The sequence below is a fragment of the Bufo gargarizans genome, chromosome 3 (genome assembly GCF_014858855.1).
Source record: "Bufo gargarizans isolate SCDJY-AF-19 chromosome 3, ASM1485885v1, whole genome shotgun sequence".
NCBI lineage: Eukaryota > Metazoa > Chordata > Amphibia > Anura > Bufonidae > Bufo > Bufo gargarizans.
In genome coordinates this window covers 4319857-4333520 of record NC_058082.1, presented here as the reverse complement: position 1 = coordinate 4333520, position 13664 = coordinate 4319857, and the positions used below count along the sequence as shown (strand labels likewise).

The following is a 13664-nucleotide window of genomic DNA, read 5'->3' as shown; positions in this document are numbered from 1 at the left end:
GTTTGGTGAAGAACAATGCATTTTCCAGCACGATGGAGCACCGTGCCATAAGGCAAAAGTGATAACTAAGTGGCTCGGGGACCAAAATGTTGACATTTTGGGTCCATGGCCTGGAAACGCCCCAGTTGAGCTTAGGTGCCCATAGTGCCCCTATAATTTGTGACAGTATAAAATACTCCTATATAGTGCCCCCAGAAGATGCCCCATAGTGCTCCTCCCTTGTCCCCACAGTGTCCTCCATGATGTGCCAGTATAAAATGCCCCTATAGACTGCCCCACATAGATGCCCCCATAATGCTCCTCTCCCCCTTTTCCCATAGTGGCACCAAAATGGTCACCAGTATTAAATGCCCCTATATAATACCCACATAGTGCTCTTCTCCCCCACTTCTCCATAGTGCCCTAATAATGCGTGCCAGTAAATAGGTCCCCCGGTAAATGCCCCCATAGTGCTCATTTACCCCCCACTTCTACATAGAGCCCCCCATAATGAGTACCAGTATATAGGGCCCCTAGTAGATGCATCCCCTCTTCTCCATAGTGCCCCCCCATATTGTGCCAGTATATTGGGCCCCCAAAGTGCTTCCCCTCTTCCCCATAGCGCAACCATAGTGCTTCCCCTCTTCTCCATAGTGCCCCTCTATATTGTGCCAGTATATTGGGCCCCCATAGTGCCCCCCATATTGTGCCAGTATATAGAGCCCTAGTAAATGCGTCCCCTCTTCTCCATAGTGCCCCCCCATATTGTGCCAGTATATTGGGCACCCATAGTGCTTCCCCTCTTCTCCATAGTGCCCCCCCATATTGTGCCAGTATATTGGGCCCCCGGTAGATGCGTTCCCTCTTCTCCATAGTGCCCTACATATTGTGCCAGTATATAGGGCCCCCATAGTGCCCCACATATTGTGCCAGTATATAGGGCCCCCATAGTGCCCCACATATTGTGCCAGTATATAGGGCCCCCAGTAGATGCATCCCCTCTTCTCCATAGTGCCCCCCCATATTGTGGCAGTATATAGGGCCCCCATAGTGCTTTCCCTCTTCTCCATAGTGGCCCCCATAGTGCTTCCCCTCTTCTCCATAGTGCCCCTCCATATTGTGCCAGTATATAAGGCCCCCACCCCCCTTCTTGCCACAGTATACTATAAATAATAAAAACAATAAACACATATACTTACCTTATGCTGCTTAGCGATGCGATGCAGGCCTCCTCCGGCCTGTGTCCCGCTCTGTACGGCTCAGGCGGCGGCCTCTGATAAGCTACAGGTACTAAGCCTGTAGCCTATCAGAGTAAGAGCCAAGGGAGACGCCTCTTCCCTGCTCCTCCGCACCGTTCATCTGTATCGCTGTCCTGAGGACGGCGATACAGATGAATTTGGAGATGAGCGCTTCCACAATGGAAGCGCTCATCTCCACTCCTGCTGCCTCCAGTCCAGTCAGAAAGGGCCCCTCTCCGGCCCTGGGCTCTGCTGACGGCACCCCCCTCTTCTGTCCTGAGGGATGAGCCCCGTGCGGTCGCACCCTTCGTCCGCCTCTAGAAATGGCCCTGGTCACAGGTGCACATCCATAAAGCTAGCATGCTGGCAGCTCACCCTAACAGGCTTAGGTTAGGCCCAGGCGAGGCAGTTCTGTTAGTGATAGGTAACTATCTGTGGAAACCACCTTGACGCCGGTAGATGGGCCTGACACACGTATGATCAAATATGTGCGCAAAGAGCTTTTATTTTTCATGTATAGTCGGTATAGTACCACTGTAATCCAGAATAATCCCTAATCCTGGGTTATATTATTAACGTAAATAAAGCAGTAAACTGGCGGTAAATCCGTTAAAGTTATGAATACGTGCTGACCTCTCCTTAACTTCGGGGCATCCATCGCCAGTCCTAAGTGCAAGACCGCTACTGAGCCACTGAAACAGGCATAGAAAATGGTAAATGGGACGGGTCTATCGGTCCATGCCCTCCCCCACCCACTGTAATACCAAACACATCCACTATACACTGTACTGCTGTGTAATATCAAACACATCCCCTATACACTGTACTGCTCTGTAATACCAAACATATCTTCTATACACTGTACTGTTCTGTAATACCAAACACATTCACTATACACTGTACTGCTCTGTAATACCAAACACATCCACTATACACTGTACTGGTCTGTAATACCATACACATCCACTATACACTGTACTGCTCTGTAATACCAAACACATCCTCTATACACTGTACTGCTCTGTAATACCAAACACATCCACTATACACTGTATTGCTCTGTAATACCAAACATATCTTCTATACACTGTACTGTTCTGTAATACCAAACACATTCACTATACACTGTACTGCTCTGTAATACCAAACACATCCACTATACACTGTACTGCTCTGTAATACCAAACACATCCACTATACACTGTACTGCTCTGTAATACCAAACACATCCTCTATACACTGTACTGCTCTGTAATACCAAACACATCCACTATACACTGTACTGCTCTGTAATACCAAACACATCCACTAATACACTGTACTGCTCTGTAATACCAAACACATCCTCTATACACTGTACTGCTCTGTAATACCAAACACATCCTCTATACACTGTACTGCTCTGTAATACCAAACACATCCACTATACACTGTACTGCTCTGTAATACCAAACACATCCACTATACACTGTACTGCTCTGTAATACCAAACACATCCACTATACACTGTACTGCTCTGTAATACCAAACACATCCACTATACACTGTACTGCTCTGTAATACCAAACACATCCGCTATACACTGTACTGGTCTGTAATACCATACACATCCGCTATACACTGTACTGCTCTGTAATACCAAACACATCCGCTATACACTGTACTGCTCTGTAATACCATACACATCCCCTATACACTGTACTGCTCTGTAATACCAAACACATCCCCTATACACTGTACTGCTCTGTAATACCAAACACATCCCCTATACACTGTACTGCTCTGTAATACCAAACACATCCACTATACACTGTACTGCTCTGTAATACCAAACACATCCACTATACACTGTACTGCTCTGTAATACCAAACACATCCACTATACACTGTACTGCTCTGTAATACCAAACACATCCACTATACACTGTACTGCTCTGTAATACCAAACACATCCTCTATACACTGTACTGCTCTGTAATACCAAACACATCCACTATACACTGTACTGCTCTGTAATACCAAACACATCCACTATACACTGTACTGCTCTGTAATACCAAACACATCCTCAATACACTGTACTGCTCTGTAATACCAAACACATCCTCTATACACTGTACTGCTCTGTAATACCAAACACATCCACTATACACTGTACTGCTCTGTAATACCAAACACATCCACTATACACTGTACTGCTCTGTAATACCAAACACATCCTCTATACACTGTACTGCTCTGTAATACCAAACACATCCTCTATACACTGTACTGCTCTGTAATACCAAACACATCCACTATACACTGTACTGCTCTGTAATACCAAACACATCCACTATACACTGTACTGCTCTGTAATACCAAACAAATACACTATACACTGTACTGCTCTGTAATACCAAACACATCCACTATACACTGTACTGCTCTGTAATACCAAACATATCTGCTATACACTGTACTGCTCTGTACTTGGTGAGCTGTGAGGAGGTGGCAGCGCTCTCCTGAGCTCCGGTGAGTACAGCTGGGAGGTGCCAGGAGTCGGACCCCCACAGATCTCATATTAATGACGTGTCCTGGGGACATCAATATCCAGTTCCTGGATAACCCCTTTACATTCTTCAGCAGACCCCTATATGATAACATAAAGGCTCTGATGATCCCTTTAACACATCAGTCGGATGAAAACACAATCAGTAATGTCCTTCATGTCTGAGAAGAGCAGCGCTATCAGTAATACCTGCCCCCGCGGTATAACACATAATGGGAGCAGTGACCCCCTCCCCGGATAACACACAGGTAAGTGTTCCCGGACTGACCTCATCAGAACCTGCATTGTGCCTCCACATGGAGGAGGTGTCATATGTCCTGAGAGACATCTGGAGGGACAGGAAGGACACATCTGTTTCTATGGGGCGGATTATGGGTCTGAGCAACTCCCAGGTTATACAGAGCTGTAATATGTACATGAGCCCTTACCGCCATAGAGCGCTCATCTCTGCCTGTGCTACATTACAGCTGTATGGCGGTATTATTACTGATGACCCCGGCTGTAATTTACTCAGAATGGAGACGATTACTACTCGTTATCAATAAGTAATAATCAATACAAGCAGAATCCAGAGAAACCCTGAATGTAGTGTAATGTCTCCTAATAATCCATCCCCCAAATACCTGACTGAGCGAGGGCCACATGTGTCCTGTAGTAATGTGAGGAGGAGAACGGGGGCCACAGGGGCCACAATAGATGGTGGAGGAAGGAGACCGAGGGCCACAATAGATGGTGGAGGAAGGAGAATAGGGGCCACAATAGATGGTGGAGGAAGGAGAATGAGGGCCACAATAGATGGTGGAGGAATGAGAATGGGGGCCACAATAGATGGTGGAGGAAGGAGACTGAGGGCCACAATAGATGGTGGAGGAAGGAGAATGAAGGACACAGGAACCACAATAGATGGCGGAGGAAGGAGAATGGAGGCCACATGGACCATAATAGATGGCGGAGGAAGGAGATTGGAGGCCACAGGGACTAAAATAGATGGTGGAGGAAGGAGAATATAGGACACAGGGACAACAATAGATGATGGAGGAAGGAGAATGGAGGCCACAAAGACCACAATAGATGATGGAGGAAGGAGAATGGAGGCCACAAAGACCACAATAGATGGCGGAGGAAGGAGAATGGAGGCCACAAAGACTACAATAGATAGCGGAGGAAGGAGAATGGAGGCCACATGGACCACAATAGATGGCGGAGAAAGGAGATTGGAGGCCACAGGGACCCCAACAGATGGTGGAGGAAGTAGAATGGAGGCCACAGGGACCCTAACAGATGGTGGAGGAAGTAGAATGGAGGCCACAGGGACCCCAATAGATGGTGGAGGAAGGGGAATGGAGGCCACAGACTGAGGGCCACAATAGATGGTGGAGGAAGGAGAATGGAGGCCAGTGGGACAACGATAGATGGTGGAGCAAGAAGAATGGAGGCCACAGAGACCACAATAGATGGTGGAGGAAGGAGACTGAGGGCCTAAAATAGATGGTGAAGGAAGGAAAATGGAGGCTACAGACTGAAGGCCAGATGATAGAGGAAAGAGAAAGGAGGCCACAGCGACCACAATAGATGATGGAGCAAGGAGAATGAAGGCCACAAAGACCATAATAGATAGCGGAGGATTGAGAATGAAGGCCACAGGGACCAGAATAGATGGTAGAAGAAGGAAAATGGAGGCCACAGGGACCTCAATAGATGGTGGAAGAAGGAGAATAGAGGACACAGGGGCTATAGACTGAGGGCCACAATAGATGATGGAGGTAGGAGACTGAGGACCACAATAGATGGCGGAGGAAGGAGAATGGAGGACACAGGGACCATAATAGATGGCGGAGGAAGGAGGACACAGGGACCACAATAGATGGTGGAGGGAGGAGAATGGAGGCCACAAGGACCACAATAGATGGCGGAGGAAGGAGAATGGAGGACACAGGGACCACAATAGATGGCGGCCCACAATAGATGGTGGAGGAAGGAGAATGGAGGCCACAAGGACCCCAACAGATCATGGAGGAAGGAGAATGGAGGCCACAGGGACCAAAATAGATGGTGGAGGAAGGAGAATGGAGGCCACAGGGACCCCAATAGATGTTGGAAGAAGGAAATTGAGGGCCACAAAAGACGATGGAGGAAGGAGAATGGAGGCCACAGGGACCCCAACAGATGGTGGAGGAAGGAGAATGGAGGCCACAGGGACCAAAATAGATGGTGGAGGAAGGAGAAAGGAGGCCACAGGGACCCCAATAGATGGTGGAGGAAGGAGAATGGAGGCCAGTGGGACCACAATCGATGGTGGAGAAAGAAGAATGGAGGCCACAGAGACCACAATAGATGGCAAAGGAAGGAGAATAGAGGCCACAGGGACCCCAATAGATGTTGGAGGAAGGAGATTGAGGGCCTAAAATAGATGTGAAGTAAGCAGAATGGAGGCTACAGACTGAAGGCCAGATGATGGAGGAAGGACAATCGGCCACAGGGACCACAATAGATGATTGAGCAAGGAGAATGAAGGCCACAAAGATCAAAATAGATAGCGGAGGAAGGAGAATGAAGGCCACAGGGACCACAATAGATGGTGGAAGAAAGAGAATAGAGGACACAGGGGCTATAGACTGAGGGCCACAATAGATGGTGGAGGAAGGAGAATGGAGGCCATAGGTACCACAGACTGAGGGCCACAGATGATGGAGGAAGGAGAGCTCTCAGCAGCTGATGACGCTGACACAAGTTCCTCCAGCTTTAGGACTATTGTACATTCATGTGCTGCCATCATCACTGATTTATGACATGCCATAAAGTGAGGACACTCCTCAGGGTTCTGGATTTCTAGGACATGGACATATCATACAGCTGCCGCCATTCCTGACATCCACCACACACAAGAGGCGGCTTCTAGTGATGACATTTATGGATTTTACTAACAGCCGGGGACATTTTCTCTCCACAGTCACAATCTACAGACTTTATACTGACGCTCTGTGGACGCCTCACCCACATCTCATCTTCTTATTCTTACAGATTGGGTGATAATGATCTACGAGACACTTCCTGCATCCAGTTGGCATCTGTAATAAGGAATAACCAGTCCCTGAAGATACTGGACCTGACTGGTAACCGTCTGTCTGGTCCTCACTTCAGTGACTTGACGGAGGCTCTGTCCAGTCCGGCCTGCAGGATAGAGACATTACAGTGAGTATAAGAGATGTGTACAGGACGGAGACATGTGGGGCACACGTTATACATGGAGCTTATTCTATTTTATGCTCCGCACCATTGTTATGTCTATGAGATAAACTGCTGACTGCTCCTTGATATGTGACGTCTACTAATGTCTGACTAATGCCCCAGGTCTAGTGGTGTCAGCGGCCACCGCCCCCCTTACCTGCGCCCCTGATGGCGGCACAGTCTGTATAGAAGTGTCATCTGCAGCAGATTTATCATCTTCTCTCCACATTACTGAGATTTTACCTTTTGCTTTTTCCCGACTTCTAAGAACCATAACGTTTTTACTTTTCCGTTCACGTTGCCGTCTGAGGGCTTCATGCGCTGCTGTACAGGTCCTTCTCCAAAAATTAGCATATTGTGATAAAGTTCATTATTTTCTGTAATGTGCTGATAAACATTAGACTTTCATATATTTTAGATTCATTACACACAACTGAAGTAGTTCAAGCCTTTTATTGTTTTAATATTGATGATTTTGGCCACAGCTCATGAAAACCCCAAATTCCTATCTCCAAAAATTAGCATATTTCATCCGATTAATAAAAGAAAAGTGTTTTTAATACAAAAAAAGTCAACCTTCAAATAATTATGTTCAGTTCTGCACTCAATACTTGGTCGGGAATCCTTTTGCAGAAATGACTGCTTCAATGCGGCGTGGCATGGAGGCAATCAGCCTGTGGCACTGCTGAGGTGTTATGGAGGCCCAGGAGGCTTCAATGCGGCGTGGCATGGAGGCAATCAGCCTGTGGCACTGCTGAGGTGTCATGGAGGCCCAGGAGGCTTCAATGCGGCGTGGCATGGAGGCAATCAGCCTGTGGCACTGCTGAGGTGTTATGGAGGCCCAGGATGCTTCGATAGCGGCCTTAAGCTCATCCAGAGTGCTGGGTCTTGCGTCTCTCAACTTTCTCTTCCCAATATCCCACAGATTCTCTATGGGGTTCAGGTCAGGAGAGTTGGCAGGCCAATTGAGCCCAGTAATACCATGGTCGGTAAACCATTTACCAGTGGTGTTGGCGCTGTGAGCAGGTGCCAGGTCGTGCTGAAAAATGACATCTTCATCTCCATAAAGCTTTTCAGCAGATAGAAGCATGAAGTGCTCCAAAATCTCCTGATAGCGGCTGCATTGACCCTGCCCTTGATAAAACACAGTGGACCAACACCAGCAGCTGACATGGCGCCCCAGGACCATCACTGACTGTGGGTACTTGACACTGGACTTCAGGCATTTTGGCATTTCCCTCTCCCCAGTCTTCCTCCAGACTCTGGCACCTTGATTTCCGAATTACATGCAAAATTTGCTTTCATCCGAAAAAAGTACTTTGGACCACTGAGCAACAGTCCAGTGCTGCTTCTCTGTAGCCCAGGTCAGGCGCTTCTGCCGCTGTTTCTGGGGAATGCGGCCCCTGTAGCCCATTTCCTGCACACGCCTGTACACGGGGGCTCTGGATGTTTCTACTCCAGACTCAGTCCACTGCTTCCGCAGGTCCCCCAAGGTCTGGAATCGGTCCTTCTCCACAATCTTCCTCAGGGTCCGGTCACCTCTTCTCGTTGTGCAGCGTTTTCTGCCACACTTTTTCCTTCCCACAGACTTCCCACTGAGGGGCCTTGATACAGCACTCTGGGAACAGCCTATTCGTTCAGAAATTTCTTTCTGTGTCTTACCCTCTTGCTTGAGGGTGTCAATGATGGCCTTCTGGACAGCAGTCAGGTCGGCAGTCTTACCCATGATTGCGGTTTTGAGTAATGAACCAGGCTGGGAGTTTGTAAAAGCCTCAGGAATCTTTTGCAGGTGTTTAGAGTTAATTAGTTGATTCAGATGATTAGGTTAATAGCTCGTTTAGAGAACCTCTTCATGATATGCAAATTTTTTGAGATAGGAATTTTGGGTTTTCATGAGCTGTAGCCAAAATCATCAATATTAAAACAATAAAAGGCTTGAACTACTTCAGTTGTGTGTAATGAATCTAAAATATATGAAAGTCTAATGTTTATCAGCACATTACAGAAAATAATGAACTTTATCACAATATGATAATTTTTTGAGAAGGACCTGTATTTTGCGGTCCGTCTAGAGAAAAGTTCTATTCCTGTCCTCGAAATGGAGAAGAATAGGACGTTTTATGTTTTTCGAGACCACAGGACAGACTTCAGGGTGTGGGGGGCACACGGTGTAATGTCCGCACGTCTTGTGGCCCCGATGAGATTAATGGGTCTACATCAGATCCGCAGATCGGCTGCAGACGGAGACTACGGTCGTGTGCATGAGGCGCAAGATGGAGGTTTAATGGCTCCAATTAATTTACCATAACTTGTATTCAAAACACCGAAAATATTCTTTTTGGGGCTACAATTCCTCCATTTTTTGTGTTGTTTTTTTTACGGTGTTGCCGGTGCGCCAAAACTGACCTGACGCCCCTATCCTGAGGATCGGTACAATTACAGCAATACCACATTTATATGGTTTCTTTTATATTTTACTATTTTTAAAGTAATAAAAACCTTTGATAAATCTGAATGTCCTTCCCGGCCGTATCCTGACCCCATGGCCGCTTTCTATCTCCATCTACAGGGTGGAGGCTGGTTTTTTGCCAGGCGAGCTGTAGTTTTTATTGGTGCCATTTTGGGTCACAAATAACTTTTTGATCTTTTTATTTTCTTCTTATTTTCAGGGGGTGAAGTAAAAACCAGCGATCGCTGTGCGGGACAATCACTTGTACATTTTAATAGTTCGGACATTTTCGGATGCGGCGACACCAATTATGTTTATTTTTTATTCTTTATTTTAGATATAAAATTGGGAAAAGGGGGAGATTAGAATTTGTATTTTTTAAAGATTTTTTAGTTTTTTCCCTTGTAACTGTAATAGTAACTGTAATGCACTTTCTATGCAGTGGATGAGAACAGACAGAACGCGATGGCGCCTGCGGTTTATATGGCGACTATACGGAGTTCTGTATGTCTCCGTTCCTGCACTGACCCGCGGGGTGCGGACAGACAAGGGTATATGAGGGAACACAGGGAAATCTATGGACACGTGAGCGGTTCACGGAGGACACGGACAGATCACTGGCGTGTTAATCCGCCCGTACGGGGTCAGAACTCAGCCGCACTTCAGAAATGTTTTACATGTTTTATAAGTAATCACAAAAAAAAAACAAAAAAACGCAGTGACATCAGCAGGTGACAGAACAGATTTTGTCCGTTTTCAGACGCGTTTCTTTCTGGACGTCTGTGAAATGTTTTTCTCTATAGTGAAAGATGTAAAACCGCCAGATCTCCAGCACGCCGCGCTGCTGAAAAGAGGCAGAAAAAACACAGAATTAGAAAAACTCCAGGAATAAAACTCTTCTGTCTGATACTTTCCATAGAGCTTTACTGCAAAAATCACCAAATCTCAGAAAACACCAGTAAAAGCTGTGTGTGACCGCGGCCTCTGGAGGGCGCTGCAGATTGCAGTTTGTGGCCGCCTGTGATCTCACCTCGTATGTATCGGCATGTAAAGCTGGAGGCTTCAGCAGCATTCTGCGCGCTGTCCGCCTGCCACGTGTCACAGTATAAAGCCGCACATCACAACCTACATTGTGACACGTCTATAACCACACGTGACATCATCACATATCGGGCTCCAGTAGAGAACGCGTCTCTTCATCTGTATCACTATTAGTGCCCCATCATTTCCTCTATTAGGCTGGTCCTGAAGGGGTTAAAGCTTCTGATGTGCCACACTGTGATGTGGCCTGACGAGTGCAGTATGTGGCGGTACTTTATATTGTAGTATAGGTATAATATACGGCTCAGACAGGTGACAGGGCTCTCAGTGAGATGATATCTCCTGCTACATGAGTCTGTGTGCGCCACCTAGTGGTTGTCAGGTGACCTGCGGCTGCCGAGGGTTTTCCTGACATTTCCTGATATTGATATAATGAGAAACTGGAGACCTTCACACGAGGGTGGACACATCCATTTATTAGTATTACATGAGCAGCGAGTCATGTGACCACAGTATGGCGGTATTATCATCTACACAATATATAGGATTATATGTCATATACTGGATTTTCCCTTTATAAGACGCACCCCAGGTTTAGACAACGGAAAATAAGAAAACGTATTTTCTAGATCCTCTATGAAGGGAATGTGGTTTAGTGAAGTGGAGGAGTCGAGGTCCGGAACTTCAGGTGTAACAACCAGCGATGGTGCATGTGGTCCCCTCATTAATGTACCTCCAAATAAATGTCCTGTCACTGCTCTGTGGGGTCCGGCCACGCTGCTTCTCCTGCTAGGGTATTTATAAGTATTTATGTGCGACACACACAGTTCTGGTACACACACAGCTCTGCTATACACACATACAATGCTGCTATACACACACAGCACTGCTATACACACATACAGCTCTGCTATACACACATACAAATCTGCTATACACAGACAGCACTGCCATACACACATACAGCTCTGCTATACACACATACAGATCTGCTATACACACATACAGAAATGCAAAACACATACAGCTTTAATACACCCATACAGTTCTGTTACACACATACAGCTCTGCTACACATACACACTTAGCATCTTTACTGAAGGACCTTCCTCCCCCATGCACTGAACGGATGGTTCTCCTTCCTGCCGGCTCTCTCACTGATCAGGCAGATCTGTATGTGCGCTCTGCCTGATCACTAATGAAGCAGTCAGGGTCTGGCCGTGCTGGATCTCCCTGACTGCTGTTTATAAGACACTTTTTGCAAGATTTTTTTCTTACTAAAAGGGCGTCTTATAAATTGTCAAATACGGTAAGTCTGATTTTCAGTGATGTGGTCCCGGTCATAGGAGAGAACTGCTGAAAAGTATCTGCATTGTAAATGTCATCTCTGGGACTTTGATATTGATGGCCTGTCCTCAGGGACAATATCTGACTGTGGGGGCCCCCGACACCCTGCCTATCAGGTGCTTAAAGAGGCAGCGGCGCTGGGTGAGCACTTAGGCGCCATTTTATTAAGACCAGCGTTTTACACACCTTTCTTAATAAAGCCCTACAAGACAATTGAGACTATCACATCCAAAGTCACAGGCAGGGCAATTTCTAGGAAAATTTCCCACCAGGGCGAACATAAAAAAGTGCCCCTCCCCCCCCCCCCCCCCCCCCCGATTGTGGGCGGATCTCTGCCGTACCCCATTGTAGTTGATGGGGCGGCGGGCATTCAGTCTGCAGTGCCGGATCCAGTGAATTCTCAGCTGCCAGAATCTCTAACGCAGTTGTGAAAGTAGCCTAATACGGCCCCACATACCTCTTCCATCCAGTGATGTCTCCTTTGATGTAGATGTTCTCTTTCTTTATCTTCTCCATTCAGACCAGACCGCCATGATGATTTCTTTCAGCCATCTCTTCTCTCTGCAGAGTTTGACAGACATCTTAGTTTCCTACTTTTCCATCATCCTCCCACCTTCTCAACATCCCATCATGCACCCCCAAAACTATACTGCATAAACTGATAAACCCCCTGAAAATACTAGTTACACACAGATAGCGCCCCCTTCAATAATTATTGGAACACAATGCGCTAACAAATAACTGCACCCAGCAAATAGTGTAACCATAATGTCTGCCAAAAACAACTGTGCTAAGCTGATACTGTGCCAGGGTGCCCCCACAGTAATAGTGCTCCCAAAAATCCCAACAATAGTGATAAATCTGTGCCAGAGTGCACTTAGTAGTAATAGTGCTCCTACAGTGCCCCCAACAGTAATTGTGTCCCAGAAGTACGGTAATAATGCTCCCATAGTCCCCCAGTTGTAATAGAGCCCACCATAATGCCCCTGGTAGTAATAATTATATTTATAGGGTGCGCCAGTGCTAAAAGCGCCCCGTTGTGTGTCAGTAAAAAAAGACGAAAAAAAAACCATCTTAGTGCCCCCAGTAGAGCCAATGTCCCCAGAATGCCCTCATGTGTTCCAATGACCTGTTCTGTGTGCCACTAGAAAAACACTTAGTGCCCCCAGTTGAGCTTAGGTGCCCATAGTGCCGTTATAATTTGTGACAGTATAAAATACTCCTATATAGTGCCCCCAGAAGATGCCCCATAGTGCTCCTCCCTTGTCCCCACAGTGTCCTCCATGATGTGCCAGTATAAAATGCCCCTATATAATGCCCACATAGTGCTCTTCTCCCCCACTTCTCCACAGTGCCCCCAATAATGCGTGCCAGTAAATAGGGCCCCCGGTAAATGCCCCCATAGTCCTAATTTACCCCCCACTTCTCCATAGAGCCCCCCATAATGAGTACCAGTATATAGGGCCCCCAGTAGATGTGTCCCCTCTTCTCCATAGTGCCCCCCCATATTGTGCCAGTATATTGGGCCCCCATAGTGCTTCCCCTCTTCTCCATAGTGCCCCCCCATATTGTGCCAGTATATAGGGCCCCAGGAGATGTTTTCTCTCTTCTCCATAGTGCCCCCCATATTGTGCCAGTATATAGGGCCCCCAGTAGATGCGTCCCCTCTTCTCCATAGTGCCCCCACATATTGTGCCAGTATATACAGTCCCCATAGTGCCCCCCATATTGTGCCAGTATATAGGGCCCCCAGTAGATGCGTCCCCTCTTCTCCATAGTGCCCCCCCATATTGTGCCAGTATATACAGTCCCCATAGTGCCCCCCATATTG

At 46.9% G+C, this 13664-nt stretch overlaps 1 protein-coding gene across 8 annotated transcripts in view; it reads left to right on the top strand.

Moving 5' to 3' along the window:
• The window catches only part of LOC122930268 (NACHT, LRR and PYD domains-containing protein 12-like), a 797118-nt gene that overhangs the window by 449102 nt on the left and 334352 nt on the right, over positions 1 to 13664 (top strand). For all 8 annotated transcript variants that reach the window (XM_044283506.1, XM_044283504.1, XM_044283509.1 and 5 more), the window contains one exon: positions 6790 to 6960. In XM_044283506.1, coding sequence (XP_044139441.1) covers positions 6790 to 6960 — 171 coding nt within the window. The remainder of the gene's footprint in view (positions 1 to 6789; positions 6961 to 13664) is intronic.